General features: G+C 42.9%; 1 protein-coding gene across 1 annotated transcript in view; it reads left to right on the top strand.

The window, feature by feature from the left end:
• LOC144762273 (ATP-binding cassette sub-family C member 10-like) overlaps positions 1–26,019 on the top strand; it is a 993,059-nt gene that overhangs the window by 435,663 nt on the left and 531,377 nt on the right. The window contains exons 10-12 of the mRNA XM_078647415.1: positions 12,006–12,195; positions 15,519–15,596; positions 17,156–17,464. Of these exons, the coding sequence (XP_078503541.1) occupies positions 12,006–12,195; positions 15,519–15,596; positions 17,156–17,464 (577 nt within the window). The remainder of the gene's footprint in view (positions 1–12,005; positions 12,196–15,518; positions 15,597–17,155; positions 17,465–26,019) is intronic.

The raw sequence follows: 26,019 nt of genomic DNA, 5'->3' as shown, positions 1-26,019 counted from the left end.
CACACTTTGCTCATCTATGGATTGAGAGGAGGAGGAGGAGTGGGATGCGACTGCTTACTGCAATCCCTCGGCGACCATCTTGCCCCCGCAAGTCCCCTCCCTTCATCAACTTCGATGACTTTTCTTCAGAGTGCACCTGAGCAAAAGCACCGATCTGTAAAAAAAAAAAAAAAAAAAGAACAATTTCAACAATTCTACCTCCGGCTGAAAAAGACTTACTTAGTGTCCCCTTGGTTGCATCTTTGGTGTGCATTAAAGATCCTGTTCTTGTCAATTTGGATTGGTATAGTAACTGTCTTTTTCCTATTACTGAATGGACATTACCTCCCACAGTGCTCTGCAGTCCAACATGTGAACTTGGTCTTGAAACCTCATACGTCATCACACCGTGAACAGACAGACTTGTCCCTGGTGAACATTTCAGCAATTCCAGTACCAGATTGTATAGTTTGGGATAGAGTTTCATATGATGTATTTTGTCCCACAGAACATTTGAAAAAAAATTCCACACATGTTTAAAATTTCAATGAATGACTTCATTACCCCGAGTACACTCTGATGATTGGGAGATTGAGACTGTAAATACTATGATCTCTGATTTAGAACAATCTGCTGCATTTTCTTACAGGGAATTGTATGAAGATACACCTGACTACAACTGTATGTATTGTTACCAGCATTATGGTCATCACTTTTTGCACACAGCTAGTGTTCCACGCATTGTAAACACTTACCATCAATGGGAACATTGCCCGACACCACCGAAAGGTAGTTCTGCCACATTTGCACAGAAATTTGTATACTTTTCAGGGTTCAATGCATCAGACCCACTGTCGTACAACTATAAGCTAGTACAGACAAATGCAACTGCAAAGAAAATGATGCTGACTAACACCAACCTCATATATTCAGCACCTTTTATCTCCCAACTGTCTACACAAGGTTTTGACTATTGGAGGCACACTGTAGACACAAAATTCATCTGGAGAACTAAAGATTGACAGGTTAAGGGAACAGAGGCTCTATTTAGAGCTTGTCTCATACCGTTACAGATAATATTCCTGAACAGAACAGTGCAATGAACTACCTGCTACGGGTTTGCAAAAATGAAAGACCTAAAAACACCACGCATCCCCTCGCTGATAACTATTGAAGGTATATCAAATGACACACTGATTAGTGAGGAGGGACTGGGTGCAATCATACAGAATGGTGCATACAATTCTTCAGCTCCCAATTGGAAGGGATGGTTGGTTTGGCCTGTCGACACAAATAGGTGTCAATCAAAATTCAGGGGTACCACAAAAGGGTATAGTATCCACCGGCCTGACCCACGTTATGTACACACAGACGACCCAGGGGTAGTGACTTCTTATAGTGTTGGAAAGTTGTGCCTAGAATGGCTAAAAACCTCAACACTATTACAGGTTACTCAACACGTGTCCCTTCTATCAGAAAACATGGATCTTAGGGATTTCTTGGTAGGTCCCAAAAAGCTGTGGAGGAGACGCTTCTTATATGCCATCCACAATGAACTGTGGAAAGTCTCGCAACAGGATGCTGCTGAGAGATTACGTGAAATTGATAGACTTAACTTAGAAAAGGCCCTGGCTGTGGTAAACAATGGTATGACCACATTTTCTTCACGTATTTATTTACTGGGCAACATTATGTCCTCGGCAATTGACATAATGGAACAAGAGTTTTCTATTCTACAACATGGGCCATCTCATTTGCTCTCCATTATGCTTTTAAGCTGGATGCTGCAATAATTACGTTCAGGCCACATGCCGTGGCGGTACAGTAACAGCACAAGTTTATTCTCGGCTGACAATTTGACCAACAGACAAGTGACCATGGCACTCAGAATCAACCAGTGGGGAGGAGGAATACTATGTGTCCATTCAACTTCCTCGTTCAAATACTTCAAAGAATCAAAAAAGGGGGAGGAATGGACAAGCAGGTAACGCAGGTACAAGCTGTCCATTCCCCCCCTTTTTTTGATTCTTTGAAGTGACCATGGCACGCAGAGATGCAAAGTGCACCATGCTGCACATTGAAAAATTAGAGAAGTTACCTTTCACGGTGCAGAATCACCATCTACTGAATGGTTAATTCATGGCTATATCACACTGCCAATCACGACATTTCATTTCCAGTACTGCCTTAGATACAGCCAAGCAGGCAGGTATGAAGCGTTGGGCGAAGGGTACATGCAGGAAACCTGGGAGTCACCGTATAGGTGCAGAAATAAGGACACTGAAGTTTTCTTAAGTGGTACTGACTGCGGGAAGGCTTTGAGTGTCTCTTAGATGTGAAAAGAAGTATTGCTTCATGGAACTTGTAATGCGCCAAAAGCTAACTTATCTTGCTAGTTGAAAGGCTCCCCAGCTGCTGTGACTCATCCAGTTTTTGACTTGCTTTCGAATGGCACTTATTTAATGCTGAATGATTAAGGCTGTTGTGGAATGGCATCAATACACAAAAACCCTGTAGCATGGAGTGGAGTGCAACCCTGTCGCTTTCTCTTCCCTTTAGGCTCCTTTTATAACTGATGTTGTGGAATGGCGCCAGGCATTGCATATCTAGTCACAGTGAACTTCAGGCTTGTTTGCTGTAAGCAAGTATTGTTTACCCCAGCTCGCAGAGTTAGGGAGGCACCACTGTGGCCTTCATTGGCAATGTTGTTGCTTTTACGCCATCGACACCACTGGGTACAAGCTCTCAGTAACAGGACTGCTTCCAGTGTCCGTCATTGTGCTTAGAAGTTCCCTCAAGTTGATGGAGGCATGCAGGTGTTGATTCCACCAGACTGGTGAACCAACAGGCCTAGGGTGCTGCAATGTTTCTTTCTGTGGTAAGTCACATTGACACAGAGTGTTCTGGTCCTCGATTATGGTTGTTTCGTTGGACGCCGAGGTCTAGAGCCTCTAGCCCAAAGGAAGGTTCTTGGCAATTTTCAGAAGACTTGAGGGCTCCGGGGTTTCTTGGAGGCCTCGCAGGTTTCGGGAGAGATAGCATGTTGCAATGGGCAAGACCTTAGCAGCAGTGGAGGTTTGTGCCAATTGCTTCTGCATCTGTCTTCAGTTCTTGAACCACAGCGATCTCCTTCCGTCGTCTTCTTGTGCATGTCGAATCTGAAGTCATGTGCTCAGGAAGCCACCTAAATACTGAATTTAGGGGCGTTTTTAGAGAAGGCCAGGTAGTAGCTAATGGGCTGCCTACCTGTAGAATGCCTACTCTCTCTTTATGCTCACTCCACATGGGGAGTGGGCATACCCTGACTCCTATTAGACTACTATCCCCATCTTCAAGTTGGCGGATGGTGAAAAGTGGGGTCTGCCTCTCTTGCCCTACCTGAGGGGTCATACTGCATGGAGGTAGACCCACCTCCTACTTTATCTAATTTTCCCGTCAGTCCTTTGGCCAAAAGTGGAGCAGGACTGGGGGGTCGCCATCTGCTTCTAACTGCAGGAGGCTGGGGCAGGTTTCAAAGGCGGTATGCCCTTTGACGTTCCTGCTTCTGCTGAGGCAGATCCTGCAGGGAGTAAGGTGTGACCACCTTTCCCCAGAGCAGGCACTGTCTCTGGATCCGGAGAGCTCTGGCTCTCTACACAAGGGTCCTGAAACATGTCCGGTGATGGCAGGCGGGCTTAAACTAGACAGGGGACAACACCAGTGTTTGGTAGGTTTCAGGGGACCCTCTAGTAGGTTCTCCTGTGTGAATTTATTAATAAATCCAATACTGGCATCAACTTGGATTTATTAAGACATTATATTTGGTACCAAATATCTTAGAAATCAGTGAAGCCATCATGGAGCTAGGAAACCCGTGTTGATTAGTATCCGGCCCATGCACTCTTTATGGCTTCCAAGTTCACTTACAACACTCACAATGGACTGGACATTGTAGGGGCATAGCAGCTCATTCGGATACGTCCTCACATAGGATATAGTGCACCCAGCCTTAGGGCAAAAGGCCTGCAGTAGGAATGACTTACCTATATCTTATGTAGTACACAGATGGCATGGCACACAGGGCTGTCTGCCATGTCGGCTCTTCGGTTTGTCCTGCACCTGGACACACAGCCTGCAATGGCAGCACCGCCTGGTCCGCGTGAGGGTCCTAGGGGACCTTCTTCTGTCTCCATGCCCTAGGTACCAGGGGTACCATTTACTGGGGATTACAGGGGAGACAATCATGATACAGTTTTAGGGAAAGTAGATTTGGCACTGGGAACCTGGTTAGCAGGGACCCAGGGCACTTACAGTTAAAACATCACATCAGACATCGGCAAAAGTTGGGTGGCTAATCATTTCATCAATCTTTATTTCAATCAAGATCATAAAAGACAAGTTACAATAAAAGGCACTCACCCCCGCATTTTAAAAAGAAAAATAAAGTATAAAATCTTATTATAGTGTGTGGGTCAGTTTAAATAATATACAACCATTCTGGTGGTTCCAAGGATTAAAAATTTCAAATAATTTACTAAAACATGAAAATTTGTATAAATATCAAAGGACATAAAACAAGTCTTATAATACAAATGGTATTTCTAAGCAAGAAAGCTAACCTTAGATTCCACAAACAATGGAGGTACAGAAGATCAAATACTGGGTTTGTCTGATATCACCAATTTACAAAAGGTGAGGATGATGATATTAAAGAAGGTTCCTTCCACCTTACACTGGAATGACAACCATATTCAGGCGTAAAAACCAGCCTGCCCAATTCAGCATCATTTAATGTTCTTACGAACTTTAGTTTAGATAAGCTAAAATGAACTAAACAGCCTATGTCGTATTTCTTTCTCGGATTGACCACATCCAACTCAGGAATTTGGCAACTGCTATCACGCATGATACATTAGTGTCAGTCAGCAATATTCTCATTGCAATAGCACTGCTCCTAATGTCCATATTCTTACATGATGGGCGCAGCCTTTTTTCCCGTGGAGCCTGGTAAGCCGGGCAAACAAACAAAACGTGCGAGTAAGTTTCCTCGTACTTCAAACACAACTTACACATGCTGTCTTTTCCACTATGCCATTTGTGTGTAAATGCATTAACAGGTAATGAGCCTACTTGAAATTGAAATATATAGACGTCTATCCCTAGGTTTATTGATAACATCCCAGTAGTGCTCATATTGTGGACAAGGCTTAAACTCCAAAAATGTGCCCGTCAGTGATGTTGACTCTGGAGTTAGTATATTATTATTTACTACCATAGACCAATTGAGCCTTTTCATCTCTTTTTTTGGGGGTATTGTTGACTCTCAGGCTCGTCCCATAAATGTCGCAGTCCCATACTGACCAGTGTGATCTTTAAATTTTGCAACCACTTGATCTTACATGAGGTATCTAAGTCCCATACATCTTTTAGAGCAGCTGCATAATGCGATAACTCAGGGGTAATCCATAGTCTTCGCCAGTAAGCAATTGGACGAAATCTAGCAACCTCATCCAGTCTACTAAGACCTAAGTCATAGAAAACTGGCGTTAGTGGAGTGCTCTGTGGTAGACCAATAACACTTCTCACGAACTTGTTCTGCACTAAGACTAATGGATTTAAATCATTAAAACCCCATAGTTCTGCACCATATGTTACAAAGGCTATAACTTTGGTATTATAAATCTTAAGTAGGGGGTACATGGGTTGGGAATGTGAGGACTTAATTTCCTTCAACAGAACACCACCTAAATGACAATGCTTTATGGCCATAGTATCTATCTGGGGGTTCCAATTGAGTTTTTTACCCAACCTGATCCCCAGATAATTAAAAACATCTGTTTGCTCCAAAAGTTCACCAGTTAGGAACACCCTACCCTTAATTACTCTATGTTTATGGAGGACCATAAATGTAGTTTTATCTGTGTTGATCACCAACCCACGATCATTACAGAACCCCTCAAACCTTATTAATGCCCTCTGCAGACCACTCTGTGTCTGGGAGATGAATAAGTATCATCTGCAAACATAAGTCGGGGGATTTTGACACCTGCAAGGGATGGTGCCTCAGTCGAGAAGGGTGAAAAATAATCTATAACCCTAATAATAAACAATGAAAATAAAGTCAGTGCCAGAACGCACCCTTGGCGCACCCCTTTGGATACTGGAAATGGATTTGTTTTACAACCCTGGGTGTTCCCACGTACTTGGGAATAATTTCCAGCATCTAGGTGCTCCACCACAGATAACAGTTCTGCGGGCATACCCAAAGCCTTGCATACCCTCCACAATTTGTTTCGAGAGACCAAGTCAAAGGTGGATTTTAAGTCTACAAAGGGTGCGTAGATTGTACCACCAGCCAGCACAACAACACGCCAAAAAATCAAGACAAACCGAAAAACCTGATCTATTGTGCTCACATTAGTACTAAATCCTGCCTGTAATGGGGTTAATATGTTCTGATCGATAGTCCAATCACGTATCGTGTTTAATACCTTTCCATGATGTTTTGAATGGCATCTATAAGACTGATTGGTCTATGATTACATGGACATGAGCGATCACCTTTTTTAAATATTGGCAGGATCTCTGCACCCTTCCATGTATCTGGAATAGCTGCTCCACTAGCTATTGCTTTCACTAGCAAGAGTATGTACTCTTGCCAGATAACCCTAACACTCTGAAACAGGTCGGCCGGGACACCATCATGACCCGGCGTTCTGCCCTTAGCAACTGACCCCACCGCCATTTCTACTTCTTCTATATTAAAATTCAATGCCATATCAGAAGACGGAATGGTGTGTACAACCTCGTTTTCATCCCCTGCCTGTAAAGCAAATTGCATTGCAAAATAAGAGAGACCCACATCTCCAGAGCTACATGGTTATGGGGCCCGAAGCTTGCCCTCCTCTCCCCCATTTTACCTGCTTCCAAAAAAACTGGGAGTCCCTTTCCTTACTGTCCTGATAAAGATCTATCCACCTCTGTTCGTCACATACCTTCTTGGCTTTATTCAGTGCAGATTTGTAATTTTGTCGGGTAAGATTGACTGTAGTATTATGATCATTCTGCCTAGTAGCTGTGGCCAATGACTTATAAGCTACCCTACAGTCCTTGTTCTACCAATTAACTTCTTTACTTTTCCGCTTACTTGAGCTACTTACTGGTTTTAAGAAGAATGTACTGATTTTACAAAACAGATCCTCGTGCAGCTTCGTAATTCTACCATTTAACTCGGATTGTATTGCAATGGCTCGTAACACTTCCATGGTTGTAGAGACTGCATTCCTTATATCTATAAGTGATTGTTCGCTGGTTTCTAGGTTGACCCATTTTACCCTCTTCATGCTGCTACAAAGCTAAACCTCTCTAGTTGGATGCAGCAGTGGTAACTTTGGCAGCTGCATTGGGCCCATAATTTTCATCTTTAAAGATAGAGGATTACGGTCACTTTCAAATCTTTCCAGGACCTCCATGTCACAAAGTAGGGACCAGTATTCCAAATTAATGAATATATAATCGATCCTACTTGAACTCACACCGTTATTATAAGTGTGGGTTCCCTGCTTGTCCGAAGGTGCACAACCATTTACTGCTCTAAGCCCTCCCTCCATACACAGTGCCTTAAGTTGAAGGGCTGCCTCAGACCATCGCTTAATGGGGAGCCCTTTGTTACCCAATAGATTTGGGTGCACTTCAGTCACAGGAATCCAAACCACTAAGGGGGGAAAATCTATTCTCTATGCTTACTCCCCAACCACCTTGCCTGTGGCATCATATTTCATTCCTTTCCCCCCCCACAGGAACACCAATACCACCTATCCCACTGCCCCAAATATCTGGTGACTTAAAAAAGAACGCTTAGAGATGTGCTCTAATTTCGGTATCATTACATGGATTCCATTGAAATTGATCTGCAAGAAATCATGGCGTAATTCAATTGTTAAAATTTAGATTCACACAATCCCCCCAAAATGTGTTTTGGGCTGGTCCAAGCCATTCTAATCTTCTAGCCATTATGATTTGGTTACCAAGTGTGTCCCCCCTGATTCCTCTTATGGTTGCTTGATAGGTTAACCAGTGCAAAGATGTATTCATTAATTGGGCGGTAGACTCATTCTGGTCCTCTCTCAGGGGTGGGACATTTCCCAAAATCAATGCTAGTGGGGGTGATGCCTCTGGCAGATATAACGACTGGTGCATGGTGTTGAATTTCCTTAGATCCACCACTTGCTGCAATGAGCCTGTCTCCTTTCCATATACCTTCGATTGTTGACCAGTATTAGTGACCCTACCTGCTATATTGGCTGCCAGGTGTGTACCAGGGTTTGATTTGAGATTTATACTGGAGTTGGTATTAACATTTGTATTACCACCCACATTCCCATTTAATATCAAAGCGCCAGGATGGTCCTCACATATAATAGAACACTCTGTGGTGGGTATCCCTGACAGAGGCCCTCTAGTTACAGATGGTTTGGGGCCCCTTGAGGCTACTACTGGATTGGGATCTAATTGTTTACAGTGGCATGTCCCTAACCTTTCTATCTGTAGCAATTTCTCCTCTATTGATGATAGTTTACTCAACAAAGGATTCAATAAGACAGTAACCAAAGTCTCCAGTCTTTTCCACTGATCAACGTCACAATCGAAGTCCGATGGAATCTGTGAACTGCCGTTGGACTTAGATAATAGTGTTGGTCCATGATCGTTTTTTGAAACCAGTATTTTGGTGTCCTTTTGTTTTATATTTTGCGGCTTTGGTCTGGGATTTTGCTTTAGTGAGGTGCCTCTCCGACTACGTTTAGCGGGTGGCTCGGTATTAATTGCAGATGACAACCTTGATGGTCCACCCCTCACGGAATTCTTGGCCCTAGTGGTAACCTCGCTACCATCAGGATCGCAAGCCACTAACAGGGCAAGGGGTACAGGGATAACAGGAATTATAGAGTGTTCTGAGGATGTAGCCAATAGCAAAGGGGGTGCTTCCGTCAATAATGAAGCATCATATGTTTTCAAAACAGGGTCTGTACCGATAGATTCTTCTATAATGGTATGAACAGGGCCTGTACTTGCAGGTGAAGGATCTATTTGCCCCCCCCTCCCTCCCGTCCCAGCCCCCATCATGCTTATGGTATTGGCAAGCTGGCGCTCAGCACGTGAATGCACAGGTGATTTGACCAGACTAAGGCCTCCTAGTGAGGAGCTCTTCTGGATTGCAAGGGAATCCAGAAAGAGACGCTTTTCAGTTGACTGTATTTCTTTCAATAGGAACGACTCTGCACTTGTTAGAAAAGCGTCGAAGGTCCCCACAATTCCACCTCCCGTGGTTGCGCATGTTTCCTTTTGCTTGCCCATTATTCCTTAGCCTTAGTAACTCAGGGGCCTAATAAATATAAAACCAGAACCTCAGGTGTAAAGTTTCCGATGCCTTGATCCGACCGTCAGAAGGTATGCCCAGCCCTTCCTCTTCTGGGCTCTGACTGGCGCCTGCGCTGCGGGAGCACTGGTGCGGTTTGAAGCACCACCGGGCGCGTCTAGCGTCTGCGTCCGGTGCGGGAAACGTAGACCGGTGCACACGCGGCTCCCAGTCCCCTCCTTGGAAGAAACCGGGTCCTCACCGCAATGGCAATTAAAACAGCCCAACTAAGGTCAGTGTTGCACAAGAAAAGACTCCCCAGTCAGGCTTCACTTATCAACCCCTGCTCGCAGTCAGCATGGAGCAGAGGGTGCGCTCAGATCACCTACGGTCCCTTGGTTAGTGTCACAATCCTGTTGCGCTACACTTGGGTAAGGTACTGATGTTTTTCTTTTGTGGCTGGTTTCCCTTCGGATTTGCAAGCAGGTCTCCCTTTTCCACCCCTTTCTGCTGGCTACATGTGGCCAGGGAGGCTCCTGGGATTCTTGTGGCCCTTTATTTGTCCCTGGGCTATTAAGCAGCCTTCCAGTAATGCTATGTTCCTTCCCTGGTTAATCTCCCATTATAATGGCCTAATCAGGTACGCGTACATTCCCCTCTGCGTTGGCTCAACGTGTCGGCCCGCTGCGGGTTTTCTTTGCAGTCTGCGCACCCCCTCGCCTTCACTCGCAGCGGGGAGCGCCGTGTGACACAACAGTATGCCGGACCAGGGTGCTTGCCAGTGGAGTCCTCACCCCGTTGTCCTCTCGATGCGGTCGTCTCGTGCCAGTGCCGTCCCGCGTAAGAGCTCTCCGGAACAGCGCCGCGTCCCCTGCACACGCTCCTCTGAGGCCTCAGAATCCAGAGGGCGTGGCCGAGCACCCGGTGCCTCCTCCTCCTCCTCATGGAATTCTATTTCACCATCATTTCAAAAGAGGCACTTTCCTACACTCCAACCACTCCCCTTCCTAGCACAGTCGTTTTGCAGGTTATCACCTACTTGTACGATGGCGGCCCGAAGAGAATTGGTGCTAAGCAGCAGACTAGGCAAAGAAACGGTAGGTAGAGGGCAGCAGAAGCCAGGAACCTACCCATATGCAATGAGAGTAGTGCTATAGTTTAGTCAAAACCCGATCCATCCACAGCAGCCTAAAGTGGATTCACTACAAATGTATTCATACATTACATCAGTATGGATGTCCACATTGTTATTCCATTCCTGCAACTATTACATACGATCCGGGATCGCCCACATATCCAAGCATTGTAGTTTAAGGTGAACATTACCGTGACCTTCTTTATGTGATCTCCTTTACCATTAACCATCCGTTTTTGTATTACCGGCATACTGGGGGCATCATATGCAACAGAAAGTCCACTCTTTCAACATGTCATAGTTGCCTTTCTCATGGCCAATCACCAGGTTATATTACAGAGTATGGGTCGCCCTGCAAAAGCATATCTATGCTGTACTGCGATGTTGAGACAGAATGCCAATGCTGCAGAATATGTGATTCACTCCAGATCTGACACAAATGTTAATATCTGGAGTTACATCTGAGAATGTGCATACCTGATATTCATCCGTTACTTTGCTGATTGCAAGTGAGTCTCTCTGGAAAATGCTGTGCATAACAAGAGAAGCGACTACAAGCTCCAAATTAATATATCTTTCTCCCTATATGTACTCCCTGAACAAGCTGTACTAAACTCTTGAATTTCCCTGGGCCCAACTTGTAAGATTTGCGATTTTCTTTGCCATTGTATTCTACACCCTGTGACATATGATGTCTTATTTCCCTCGTATAGTTCTTTGTTTCACTACACATATACAAAAGTACCAAAAACATCTGAGAGGGAAAAATAAGTTGGCATCCGCTACTGGACAAGGTAGTCAAGGCAATTCCACAACATGCCAGTGAGTCTGTGCCTCTATGTAATTATATTATTATATTAATCAATGAACCTTTAGCAGGTTCATTACTGCTTACTGTGAGAGACTGGGATCACCTAATGTGTCTGGTGGACAGTTGTCATGTCTAGAAATAGCTGATGCATTTTAAGCAACATTTTACTGGTGTGCCCTCTCCACATGGTAAGCTTGAATTTATTGATGGCATGTTTAGTAAACCCCGAGCTGCAGCATAGTGCTGGAGAAGAAAGTAAATCATGAATGGATTGACCTTCATTCATGCCACTTGGTTTTACCTAGGAATGGATCTGGAAAGGCAGTGGGAGTGGCTTCATACCATGCAAGTTCATGGATCAGGACTCTAATGGGGGGTTGGCAGACAACTGGTAGGGCTGCCTGTTGAGCACAATTAATTAAATACAGATCATACTCAACTTAATGATGAAAAAGCAGTCAACGCTTCTAATACTGCCCAATGTGGGTTGCTTAAAGAAAGTTTAGTTAGGTGAGAAGAACATTTCAGGGAACATGGTCTAGTAGAAGGCAAAAGAGCTGCAGACCACCACTGCTTTTAGCATAGGATTCTTTAACGGTCTAGCTCTCATGCCGGGAGCAGCAGGCCCTGCTCTTTCACCACCTTCTAGTATTTCTAACCTGTGTTTCTGCTACTGTTGGGAAAGTGAAGTATTGTCTGTCATTACTACTATTGTTTTCATAGATCTGTTCAATCTTTCTTCTCAGGATAAAGAGATTTATCTTCTAGATGATCCTCTGGCTGCAGTTGATGCCGATGTTGCCAAACATCTGGTAGAGAAATGCATTATGGGAATTCTCAGAGATAAGACCAGAATCCTTTGCACTCACAGGACAGAATTCTTGAGCACAGCAGACTTCTTGATTCTAATGGATGAAGGAAAAATTATTCAGACAGGTAACAACTTTCTCCCATGACCTCAATCTTACCAGTACCCGTTCTCGAAGAAAGACCTGACAGGGAACTTTACTTACATTACATACAAGTGCCACTGCTAGCTCTGATGACTCCTTCACCACCTCCCCCAACTCTAGTGGCAGAAGGCAGCTCTTGGTGTTAGTCTGACTCAATCAATCAATCAATCAATCAATCAATCAATCAGGGGAATTGTAAGCGCACTACTCACCTGAGGGGGTCTCAGGACGATGGGGGGGAAGGGGTAGGCAGCTCCACTCAGTCGAAGAGCCAGGCCTTGAGTGTCTTCCTGAAGATGTTCAGGAAGGGGGCGTGTCAGATGTTGATTGGGAGCGTGTTCCAGGTCCTGGCCGCGAAGAATCACTTCCACTCGTGCCAGGTGGTCTTTCTTATCCAGAATGAAGCTGCAGGTTGGATGGGCTGGTTATTGTCCTGTGCCCAACACATCATAAATTCATCATAATTGTCCCATGTGGGGCAACAGTACTAATGCGGCACAAGATGGATGTACTTCTATGGGTGCTGCCTAATCTGTTGATGGAGTTTAAATTGAAATGCATCTTTTCATTTCCGGCAAACCGCAACATTGATTATGTCACAATGCAGTTTAATAGGATGTATTTTCACTGACAAATACTTAAACTGGCAATGGAAATGTATCTTGTGCTCCCTGTGAAATCATTAAGTTGTTGTGTCTAATGCTAGCTTCAACATGATGTCTATTGCCTTTACTCCGAGAGAACACCCTAAACACTAGGAGGTAGATGTATCAAAATTCCATTTTGCGATTTCTAAATAGCGATTTTTAAGGAATCGCTATTTAGAAATCTCAAAATTGAATGTATGTAGAAAATCGCTATTTTTTTAGCGATTTCTTAGTCTTCCTTATTTGCGAATTCGCATTTTGCGAATTCGCAAATGAGGAATAATTTCCCATGCATTCCTATGAGCCAGGAGGCCCATAGGAATGATTGCACAATATTTCTTAATTTGCAAATCGCAATTTGCGAATTTGCAAATTAAGAATAATTTCAAGGGTGCAGGGGTGTCTCAAAGACACCCTGCTGCACCCCTGAAATTTACATGTGTGTGCATATGGCGCACATACATGCCCTATGGGCATGTATGTGCGTCACATGCCACCTTCACAAATGCCAAATAGTGCATTTTTAAATGAAATCGCAAATTACCACCAACAACAAGTTGGTGGTAATTTGCGATTTCTTAATCCAAATTCGCAATTTCAAAAAGTCACATACATCGCATTTAAGGAATCGCAAAATGTGCGATTCCTTAAATGCTTAAGCAAAATAAGGAATCGCAAATTTTTGCGATTCCTTATTTTGCGATTGTTTAATACATTTAAAAAATTCGCTGAATTTCGGCCTTTGCGAATCGCAAAAGGCTTGATACATCTACCCCTAGGCATTAAAGATTCTCTCCTGCATTTTTGTACCAATCAATCAGTACATTTATAGAGCGCGCTACTCACCCGTGAGAGTCTCAATGTGTTGGTGGGAGGGGGGGACATCTCTACTGCTCGAAAAGCCAGTTCTTGAGGTGTTTCCTGAAGGTGAGATGGTCCCCGGTCAGTCGTAGGTATGCGGGGAGGGAGTTCCATGTTTTGGCTGCCAGGTAGGAGAACGATCTTCCTCCGGTGGTGGTTCTGCGGATCCGTGGGACGGTGGCGAGAGCGAGGCTGGCAGAGCGTAGCTAGCGGGTGGGGGTGTAGAACGAGAGGCGGTTGTTGAGGTATTCGGGGCCATTGTCGTGGAGCGCTTTGTGTGCGTGGGTGAGGAGCCTGAACGTGATCCTCTTGCTGACGGGAAGCCAGTGTAGGTCTCTCAGGTCGGCGGATATGTGGCTGTGGTGGGGGATGTCGAGGATGAGTCGTGCGGAGGCGTTCTGTATGCACTGGAGTTGTTTCTGAAGTTTGGCTGTGGTTCCTGCGTATAGGGCATTTCCGTAGTCCAGTCGGCTGGTGACGAGGACCTGGGTGACGTTTTTTCTGGTTTTGGTGGGGATCCACCGAAAGATCTTACGAAGCATGCGCAGGGTGTTGAAACAAGATGATGAGATGGCGTTGACTTGCTTGGTCATTGTGAGGGAGGAGTCCAGGATGAATCCCAGGTTGCGTGCGTGATCCGTGGTTTTTCGTGCGGAGCCCAGCGCTGTGGGCCATCAGGAGTTGTCCCAGGCAGAAGGGGATTGTCCGAGGATGAGGATGGCTTTTTTCTGGCTCCCTCTTCTAGCAAGTGTCAAGTTAACCACATGGGTGCTCATGAGGCACGGTGGCTGTGTGCTCATGATGAGCTGAGCTCGTCATAACGGCTGCAACGCTCACACGCGGGGCTAATTCCCCCGCTGTGCTGAGCGTTCCACAGAAACTGGTGTGACCATGACGAGCTGAGCTCGTCATGAGCACACGGCCACCGTGCTGCGTGACGAGCTGAGCTCGTCACGAGCACCGGGGCGCTGTGCGTGCCCCCCTCTCCCCCCCAGCACAGCAGGGGAATTACCCCCGCTGCGAAGGGTTTAAAATTACTCTGCATCATCTACAAGGCCATGCACAGCAGTAAGCAGGACTACTGACCAAGAAATCTTTCTTCCTTTTTAGCTGCAGTATGAACCTCTTGGAACTGGAGATCCCCAGGTGGGGACAGGGAAGACAGGAAAATGGTCTTCCTCGTCTCTCCTAATGCTCCCAATTTCCTGAAAGATCTCTCCCTTCATCTGGGCATGACTCCCACACAACTTCTAGGCAGAACTTGAATCCCTTCTTTACGCCCTTCATCCTATCTCATCACCGATTTCCATTCTGCTTGGCAGATGCTATGAATGTACGCATGTCTTTGCTTGTACCTGTAGAAGTGTAAGCACCACTGATCTTCCATATACATTCCTCGTGCTCATGTAATCTACTTGACTTAATATGTATTCATGCCCTGTGGAGATTACTCTTCGGACCCCCTGGGCAAGGTTTGTGCTGCATAACTAACTCCTCAAAATTACAAAAGGTAATAAAACACTAGCTTGCCATCCAGCCACAGTTCGCTAATCAATGTACTAACCTTACACCCAATGTATTAACCACTAAATTGCATACTGCTAATGGCATATTCGCCGCTAGGCCACGCTTCACATTTGACACTTAAACCTTTCCTTTTCCTAAACTCTATAATGAAGCTGATACTGGCTATACACTCAAATTGAATGTTAGTTCATATAATTATCTGGACATGCAGCAGGAGGGCACTGACAAATAATGATTTTACTCTTCTTTTTTGTCCATTTTGCTCCATTAGGCACACCCACTGAAATTCTTCCGCTGGTGGAAACCACACTTAAGCACAGCAGTAAGAGGATAAGAAAGGGGTCTGTGGGTAAGAAAATTAGAATGGTACATCATTCATAATATCATATTTGTGACTCTGTTTTCCATCCTACCCGCTATTGCAGAATTAGGGTAGTAGAAGATGATGTAGGGTGACACTGAATTCATTCTCTCTTTACCACTTCATGTGTTGTTGTGTCACAGCTCTGAAGAGCAGTCTTAGGTGTGGATGGTACGTGCCTCCCTTTTAGAAACACTTTATCAGTCCTGCATGCTTACAAGAACCTCATCTACCATGGCCTCCATGTGTGCTTGAATAATACAGGCCTGAGTGCTACCACTTCCACCACTGACTCCTGAAACCTGATAACAATCATTTTAGTGAACACAGGAGTCAAGCTCAGGCGTCCTATCTATATAACAAGGTCTTATATGGGATGCTGCAAAGGCAAGAAAGTGTGAGCTTGGAATAAAATGCTATAACAGCTGAGAATTTCTGGGCTGAGGTGATGAATCCTGGAGGGAATTCTCAGCTAAGTTGAGAGATACTGACATAGGAAGGAATTTCTAGCTAAGGGGATGAACCATGATGTGAATTCTTAGCAAAAGAGAGTGATTCATGAAAAGCAAATTAATTCTCACCTGAAACGAGGAGCTCTACGAAAGAGAGCTAAACAGATGGGTTCTGGAATAGTAAGTGAACAGTGAGCTGAGCAGATGGATCCAAGAACATAGAGAGAATCTTACACTAAAGAAAGGGATCTCAGAATAGAGAGGAAACCTTGGATATAAGGAGGAATCCTGGAACTACAAAACAGAATCCTGAACTAAAAATGAAATTCTGGAGGAATACTGTGCTAAGGAGAAACGTTCTGGAATAAATGGGGAATGCTGAACCAAGGAGAGAAATGTTGCTATCACAAGTAAATCCTGAGATGGATCCTGGCAAAATGAGGGAATCCAAAGATGGGTAGAGGAATAGCAAGGGTAGACTGAGCTGAGGTGAAAGATCAAGAGCTGAGGGGTACATCCTGCAGAAACTCCTGAACTAAGGAGAGACATCCTAAAGAGAATTCTAAGCTAAGCTAAGCAGATGGATCCTAGAATACAGAGAGAATGGTGGGAAGCAAATTCTGTGTTAAAGAGAGGAATTGACAAACAGCGATGGAATCCTTAAATAAATTAGAAAATATAAGTTATGCAAAAGTAATCAGATATGGAAAGGAACGTGCAATAATTCTTACGTTTATTTGTAATGATGTTCACAGCTGTGTTTGACGTTGCCATAGAAAAGAAGCAATCTGGAGGAATGAATCAAAAGCACCCAGATTATTCTAAAAAGCATGAAGCCTGTTTTCCACACAGGGGCCAGGCACCATAGGATGTCCCTAGAAGAAGAGGTTTTTGTTTAATTTAGATTGTATCTATTTATTACTAGGAAATTAAATTAATACCATAGACATCTACACCCAATGCTATTATTGTTTTCCAGGGAAAAGCATAAGCTTTATAAATCATTCATGGAGGATGCCAGATTTATCTATCAGAGCTGAGTGAAATTGGGCTGTGCATATTGTTTAATGTCTTAATTATGCTCTGTCTCAACAGCATCATCTGAGTGTGGCAACAAAGACAAAGAGGATGATAACCAGGAACAAAGACAGAGTCTTATGGACTTAGAAGATCAGTGTGAAGATGAGGAGGAGCAGTCAGGGAAGCGCACTGAGCCTGACCCCATTCACCACTGTGATACAGAAAATAGGCAGGCATCAGGGTACTCGGGATATGGCCATGACCTCACCGACAAGGAAGAGAAGAAGGAAGGCTTGGTGTCCTTCCTGGTCTACAAGACATACTGGAATGCAGTGGGCACACCTTTGGCATGTGCCATCCTATGCTGCTTTTTCCTAGCACAAGGTAACTCAAGACTCCTATTCTGTGTACTTCACAATCTGAAGTTGCAATGTGTGGGGACTATTCGAGCATAACACTCAAGTATTAGCTGATTTGATTATCCAAAATGCTAGAATATGTAGTTAATGACTGAAAGGGAGTGTTTGTAGGGAGTACAAAAGCTTAAATCACAGATACTCTGTACTGTGCGTATAATGTGTTGAGCATTAAGGAGGAGTGTTTCAATGGGGGAAGTAAAGTAGGCAGATTTTTCCATCCTTTGCATTAAGAAGCATCAGCATTGATAGTCTTGGCTGTTGGCCAGATCCAAGTGAGAGTCCCTCTGGAAAATCATCCATTGAAATTACTAGAGAGGATATGTATATTATTTGTCAGGTGTAGGTGTTTTTTTGAGTCAGGTTTTCAACAAAAGGAAAGAGGGTCCGGTATTGTCCTGATTAGTATATTATTCCAGATCCTGTGTGTGCAGCCTGAGAAGAAGAGGGTGTAAGTGGTCTTGTTGCAGTGTGTAGTTTCTAGCTCTAAATATTTGGTGCTCTGAAGATGCCTAAGACTTCTTGATATAGTTAGATTCTTCTTTAGGTAGTGTGGTGTTTTTTGTTTAACTGCCTTCTAAGGTTATAGATGCTGATCTAAATGTTCAACCTGCTCGCAAAGGGACACATTCAGTTTGATTGTCATAGGGGTAATGCAGTTATAATTGTACCTGGTCTAGCAGCTGTGTTTGTGATCCTTTGCCATCATATGAATCGCTGACATAATTTCGAAAGACACATTATCGACCTACAGAAATATTGATAAAAAAATATCAAAAACACTAATATTGGACTTCTATACTTCAATAAAAATTTATAAAAAATTCGGATACACAATATCGACATACATAAATATCAATGCCACTAATATCGATTACATACATATCGAAATAACAAAATATCGACCACCATTACAAAAGATACACAAAGAAAAAATATCGGAAACAACATTATCAACAACACTAATATCGCAAATTTTAAAATATCGACAAGATACTTTTGCAACAAATACAAATATAAAACGACAAAAATAATATTTCATTACTATAAATAACAAAAATAAATATTAATTTACAAAAACACTTCTACATTAAAAATTAAGTAACACATGAATATTAAAAATATCACTGCAAAAATGACTACATAAATATTATTAACTTTATACATAACAATACAAAAAATTAAATTATATAATATATAACGAAAAGTTTTAAAATAAATTAATTAAACTATACGTACCATACTACTAATTAGCGTTTTCCTTATTTGGAAACTAACCCCCTCAAAAAAATTAGAAACTTACAAACTAACCAATAAAAACACTGCAAATTCAAATTACCCAATAGTATACTAATTGCAACTTCAAAAACACTATGGGGCCGATTCCGATTCGGTAAAATGCCCTCCGAATAGCCGTACGGAGCTTTTTTCCCATACGAATCGTATGCAGAACAGTATCCGTACGTACGATGTAGTACGATGTGTACCCAAAGCAGTTCTCCGTACGAATCATACCGAAGACCGTACAACTCACTAATCCATACTAATCCGTGCGAATCGCATTTGGAACGCGCAGTACGCTATGTCCGTACGGATCGAAGCTGCATTTTCCGACCCAGCAAGTATGAATTGTATCGACAACACTCCGTACGACTCTTTTTCTACGGGAGCTTAAAACGTCCGTAAAAGCAGATTTCGCCTCGAAACGGACCCCCCCCCCTGGGTACGGTGCGTACACCCCATGACTGCAGGGGTACGTGCATCAGGTTACGGTGCATACACCCTTGCATTTCAGGGGTACGTGCGTATGTCCCCGTGTGTACACCCCATGATCATAGGTGTACGGACCGTAGGGTACGGTTCATACACCCCAAGGTTGTAGGTGTACGGTGCGTGCACCCCATGGGGGTCATTACGATGTCGGGTGGATTTCCTCCGCCAGGCTGTTTTCCGCCCCGGTCGCCTTGCGGCCGGGGCAGAAAATGAGTAACATGGTGGCGGTGTCTGTTAGACACCGTCCGCCATATTACTAGGGGTATTTTCAAATGCTTTTCCGTGGCGGCAATGCCGCCACAGAAAGGCATGCGGAGCCCCCCTGCAAGGGCCCCTTGCGGGCCCCCTGGGAGTCCGGGGCTTGGGGGGTGCACATGGGGGGTACCTATGGTACCCCACGCATTTCAAAGTGCAACATGGAAGGCACCGTTGTGCTTTGAAATGCACAATGTGCATTTTTACCATTGCGGCGGGCGGAGATTTCAGCTCCGCCCGCCGCAATGGTAAATATACAGGATGCGCCCGCCTGTGTGGCGGGCACATCCTAATGTCAAAATCGGGACCCCCGCCCTGTAGGTGGGCGGTCCACTTTACCGAAAGGGTGGCCATCCTAATAAACCCCTGTGCGTACAGCCCTTGATTTGAGGGGTACGGTGCATATGTGATAGTGTTGCCCTCTGTACGATTTGCTCGTATGCAACATTTACTGTACGAATCGCGTACTGATTCCCCGGTCCGGATCGTACTTGGCGGGTGTACGGCATTTTTACAAATCATACGGTTCACTGTGCGGGTCGATGTCGTACAGATTTACCCTTCATTTTCATACGGTATGCAATGATTCGGACGTATTTTCTCGCAACGGATTTTACTACGCGATTCGGACAGAGTCGTACGATTCGTATGGAAACGGCTACCAATACAGATCGTCGTACGGATTTGTTTCCCGAATCGGAATCGACCCCTATATAAACAGCTAAAAATGAAACACTCTGGAGGGCTTCAACTACACATAGAAGAAAATCAACATATAACAGAAAAGAAACTGCAATAAAGGTAAGTAATTAAATTAAACTAAATAATACTAACAGCTAAAATGTTCAAAAAGCACAAAAATGATCTAAATAGTAATGAATCTTTTCTTTTTATTTTCTCTTCCCACTACAACTTAATCTACAAACAACAAACAGCCAACAGAAAATGCCAAAAAGGATACAAATAACAAAGTAAGTATTTACCAAACCATTATAAAAGAATAGAGCAAATCAGCCAAAGTTAAAAGTAAAAACAAAAGCACTGTCAACTATAAAAAATATAAGAACAATTAATACAAACAAATGTACTTTTATTTTTCAGAGAAAGAAAATACAGATCGAAAATACAACAACTAAAAAAGAAATACCAGCAATTTCTAAAACAGAATTACCATCAATGTAAGTATATCATATAAAAAATGAAATGTTTTTATATTTAAATTGAAATGCATAGAACAACATTTTAAATAACTATAACATATATTTTGTATAGATTAACATACAGCAAAATGACTGAAGGAGCTGAATTCATAACCTGCCAGAAGGGAAAAATGTTACTGTGTTATATGGGGTACACTTATACACAAGAAAAACAATTTGGGTTAAAAGTGAACTGGAAATGTTGTAAATATTACTCAAATAAATGTTACGGAGAGCAACAACTAGGCAAACAACTGAACTTTATACTAGGGAGCATAACCACCCACCGAACGTAACAGAAATTGAAGTAAGATCTGAATTAGAAAATATAAAAGAGGCCAACACAAGTTCCCAAAAGCCAACAAGTATCCTTTTAAAAGAACAAATTTCCAAAATCCCATAGACAGCCAGCACATACATGGAGTTATCAAGCACAATAAAACAGAAAACAAATGACTATTCCCCTGAAAAAATAATATTAGATTTTGTAAAATCAATGCTTAGTACAATCTTAAAAGTACATCCCCATACCTGCATCCAGGGATGTTATTATCATTTCAACCAGTGCCTATTGGGAAAACATCACTAAGCATAGAATATGCCCCAAATGCATCTTTTGCCTGTCAAATAAAAAAATTAACTGTGCTTGCCTATGTCCCAGAAATAGACGTTGTAGAACACTACAACATCTTAATTGACAGTAACTTTTATAAACAAAATGAAGCTAAACTAAGTCCACTATTGGACTATTTTGAGGATGCATGGGTGGGGAGATTCCACAGATGTGGCCACAGAAGAAATCCTAAATTTTTGATACCCTGGTGGAATGTATATAGGAGTACATTAAATGGCGAATCCAAAACAAACAATGCAGTCGAAGGTTGGCATAATGCCTTCCTTCAATCAACAGGCAGAACAAAACCTAGGGCCCCATTAGGATGGCGGGTGGATTGCCCTCGCCGTTCCGGCTGTGGTCATCGCCGGCCCGGCGGGGGCAATCCGCCCGCCAACCCTGTTGAAAAGACCCCCCGCCATATTATTATGGCTGGGGGGTCCGCGGCGGACAGAAAGACCGTCCGCCGCATTTCCGCCCCGGTCAACTTGCGACCGGGCGGAAAAGGCTGCAATATGGTGGCAGTGTCTGTTTGACACTGCCAGCCATATTACAATGTGCATTTAAGAATGCCTTTCCTTTGTGGCATTGCTGCCACTGAAAGGCATGCAGAGTCTGCTAGGAGGGGCCTGTTACGGGCCCCCAAGGACTCCAGGGGGGTGGGGGGTGCACATGGGGGGTACCTATGGTACGCAGTTCCATGCACAACATGGCAGGCACCACGCCGTGCATGCCATGTTGTGCATGGAAGTGCACAACATGCCTCCCTAACATTGTGGCGGGCGGTGCACTCAGCACCGCCCACCACAATGTTAGGGATGCAGGATGCGCCTGCCACAGTGGCGGCCACATCCTAATAGCTCCCAAGGGACCCCCGCCCTTATGGTGGGCGGTCCATTTTCACAACTGGCGTCATCCTAATGGGGGCCCCTAGTTTAGAAAAATGTATACAATGCCTACAAATAGAACAAAGCTACCAAGAGTTCCGAATGGAACAATCCATAACTCAATTAACGCCCAAAACATCCAAACAAACAAAACAAATGCATAAATATTTAGAACAGGTAAAATTGTACCCTAGTACTAAAGGAATGGAATACTTGAACATAATAGCCAAAACTCTCCTTTAAATCAGTAACACCAACAAATTCCTAATAAAATACATCCAACAATGAAATGCACATAAAATTAAAATATTTTATTCAAAAAATAATTATTGTATGCAATATATTTTTAATAATTCATAAATATATATACACACATTAACACTATTTGTAATAAAATAACAATTAACAATAACTATAAAAACATTACCCACCCACAATAAATAAAAATAGACAACTTACCAAATGTATTCCAAAGACTGCAAAATCCATGTTCTGCCAACATAATCCATGAATGAAAAAATAATGTTGCCCAAAAACATGAAAAATACAACTGTACCCAAAAAGAATAATCCAAGTAATGAAAGTCCTTCCGAAATCCATCAAAAACCCGAAAATATATAAAAGAGTAAAAAAACGCTCCAGGAAAATCTAATAATATAAAGAAGTGTTAAAAATATATTAGTTAATAAAACTAACACACACTTCTTTAAAAAAAAAAAACAACTCCTTCCGATACGAAGAACCCCTGAAAGTAAAAACAGGCAAAACAAAATAACATACATTCCCACCCACATAAAACAACACATAAACACTTACTAACAATCATAATTAACTTTACATTTCACATAAATATACTTTAAACACCGAAATATTAACTCTTGAACCAGGCCTAGACAACCTTATCAATACATAAAAACACCACATGTAATTAAAACATATGACAAAGCCAAATTCGAACAACTAACTCATAACTACACTAAAGAGTAGCAAACTAATATCAAAATTAATATAAAATACACATAAAACATATAAAACAAACCTTACCTTTAGCGACGTGAAGTGTCTCCCAACCGCGAGCTTCTCTTCAACCCAAATGACACAAAACGACCTAACGCGGTTACAAAATAAAAGACCCAAAACATAATAAAAAGGTTAACATAAAAAATATATCATTTAATTTATTTAAATATTACTTGACTAGTAAAAAATACTATACTATGTCAATAAAAGTGTACTAAAGTTTGCACTATTATTAAAATATGTAACAAAATATACCTGTTGTAAAATTATAAAAATAAATATTATGAAAATAATAATATTTATTATAATTTTAAAAAGTAATAAAATGTACAAAAAACTTTAGAAATGTTTTACAAAATGATATAATTAAACATCTGTTAATAATGTGTTTTCAAGTATAAATAGTGTTAAAAGTTAATATTAATATTTAAAATATTAATATTATTTTAAAAAAATTAATATGTACAGAAAGCATATATTTAAAATGTAAAAATGTACATTATATTTAATAAAAGTAGACTTTCTTTTACAAACTGTATACAATACCTAACACTGTATGAAAAATAATTTGTTAATAAATTGTACAATTTACATTACAATGTAAAATTTTAGAAAAATGTTAAAATTCATCAGAAATGTACAAAAATGTTTCTAAATACATGCATTAATATATTTGTATGAAATAAAAATATTATGAAAATGTTTACTGTTTCTTTCAACTCATATTGAATTAAAAAAAATTACAAGTACAACATTTTTGTTATTAATGGTATTTATTATATTCTCTTCACATTAGATACAATATACATACATAATATGAACAATAATTAAATATAATATACTATTCCAACTCCAGTCTACATTAAGGCCCCCATTAGGATGGTGGCGGACTTTGCCTGCCCGCCATCTCATCGTGGAAAAGGACCGCCCGCCATAAGGGCGGAGGTCCGGTGGGGAAAATTAGGATGCGCCCGCCACAGTGGCGGGCGCATCCTGTGTTTTTAACATTGTGGCCGCAATGGTAAAAATATATGTAGTGCATTTCAAAGCACAACGTACCCCCCCATGTGCACCCCCCACCCCCCGGAGTCCCTGGAGGCCTGCAACGGGCCCACAAAGCAGACTCTGCATGCCTTTCCGTGGCGGCAATGCCGCCACGGAAAGACATTGGAAAATGCCCATACTAATACGGCTGGCGGTGTCTGATAGACAAGGCCACCATAGAGAACTCTTTTCCGCCCGGTCGCAAGGCGACGGGGCGGAAAAGCGGCAGACAGTCTTTCTGTCTGCCGCGGACCCCCCAGCCATAATAATATGGTGGGGGGTCATTCTGGCACGGATGGCGGCACGGATCGCCAGCCTGGCGGGGGCGATCTGACCGCCATCCCAATGGGGGCCTAAATTGGGGCAGGTGCTGGACACTAATTAAATATAATTTAATATTCCCACTCCAGTCTACATTAAATTGAAGTAGGTGCTGGACACTAATTAAATATAATTTACTATTCCCACTCCAGTCTACATTAAGGGGTCAATTTCAATTCAGTAAAATGCCCTCCGAATAGCCGTACGGAGCTTTTTTCCCATACGAATGGTATGTAGAACCGTACCCGTACGTACGATGTAGTACGATATGTACCCAAAGCAGTTCTCTGTACGAATCGTACTGAAGACCGTACAACTCACAAATCGGTATGAATCACATTCGGAACGGGCAGTACGTGTTGTCCGTACGGATCGAAGCTTCATTTTCCGACCCAGCAAGTACGAATCGTATCGACAACACTCTGTATGACTCTTTTTCTACGGGAGATTAAAACGTCCATAAAAGCAGATTTCACCTCAAAATGCGTACGAAACGGACCCCCCCCCGGGTACGGTGCGCACACCCCATGATTGCAGGGGTATGGTGCATCGGGGTATGGTGCGTACACCCCTGGATTTCAGGGGTACGGTGCGTATGTATCCGTGCGTACACCCCATTATCGTAGGTGTGCGGACTGTAGGGGTACGGTTCGTACACCCCAAGTTCATAGGTGTACGGTGCATATACCCCATGCTCACACCCCTTGATTTTAGGGGTACGGTGCGTATGTGATAGTGTTGACCTCCGTACGAATTGCTCATACGCGATGTTTACAGTACAAATTGCGTACTCATTACCCGGTCCGGATCGTACTTGGCGGGTCGTACGGCATTTTTACGATTCGTACGCTTCACTGTGCGGGTCGATGTTGGACGGCTTTACCCTTCATTTTCGTACGGTTCGCAATGATTCGGATGTACTTTCTCGCTCAGATCAGTACGATTCGTACGGAAACGGATACAAATATGAATCGTCATACGGATTCGTTTCCCGAATCGGAATCGACCCCTAAATTGGGGTAGGTGCAAGACACTAATTAAATATAATTTACTATTCCCTCTCCAGTCTACATTAAATTGGGGTAGGTGCTGGACACTAATTAAATATAATTTACTATTCCCACTCTAGTCTACATTAAATTGGGGTAAGTGTGTGACACTAATTATATATAATTTACTATTCCCACTCCAGTCTACATTAAGGGGCCGATTCCGATTCGGGAAAAACCACTCCGAATAGCCGTACGGAGCGTTTTTCCTTTACGAATCGTACCCCTGCAATGTCCCTGTACATACGATGAAGTATGATTCGTACCAGGAGCAGTACTCCGTACGAATCGTACAAAGACCATACGACTCTAATCTCCGCGCGATTCTCCCTCGGAACCCACTGTACGCGACATCCATATGG

Source organism: Lissotriton helveticus, chromosome 6, assembly GCF_964261635.1.
Source record: "Lissotriton helveticus chromosome 6, aLisHel1.1, whole genome shotgun sequence".
NCBI lineage: Eukaryota > Metazoa > Chordata > Amphibia > Caudata > Salamandridae > Lissotriton > Lissotriton helveticus.
This window is presented reverse-complemented; position numbering and strand designations above follow the sequence as displayed.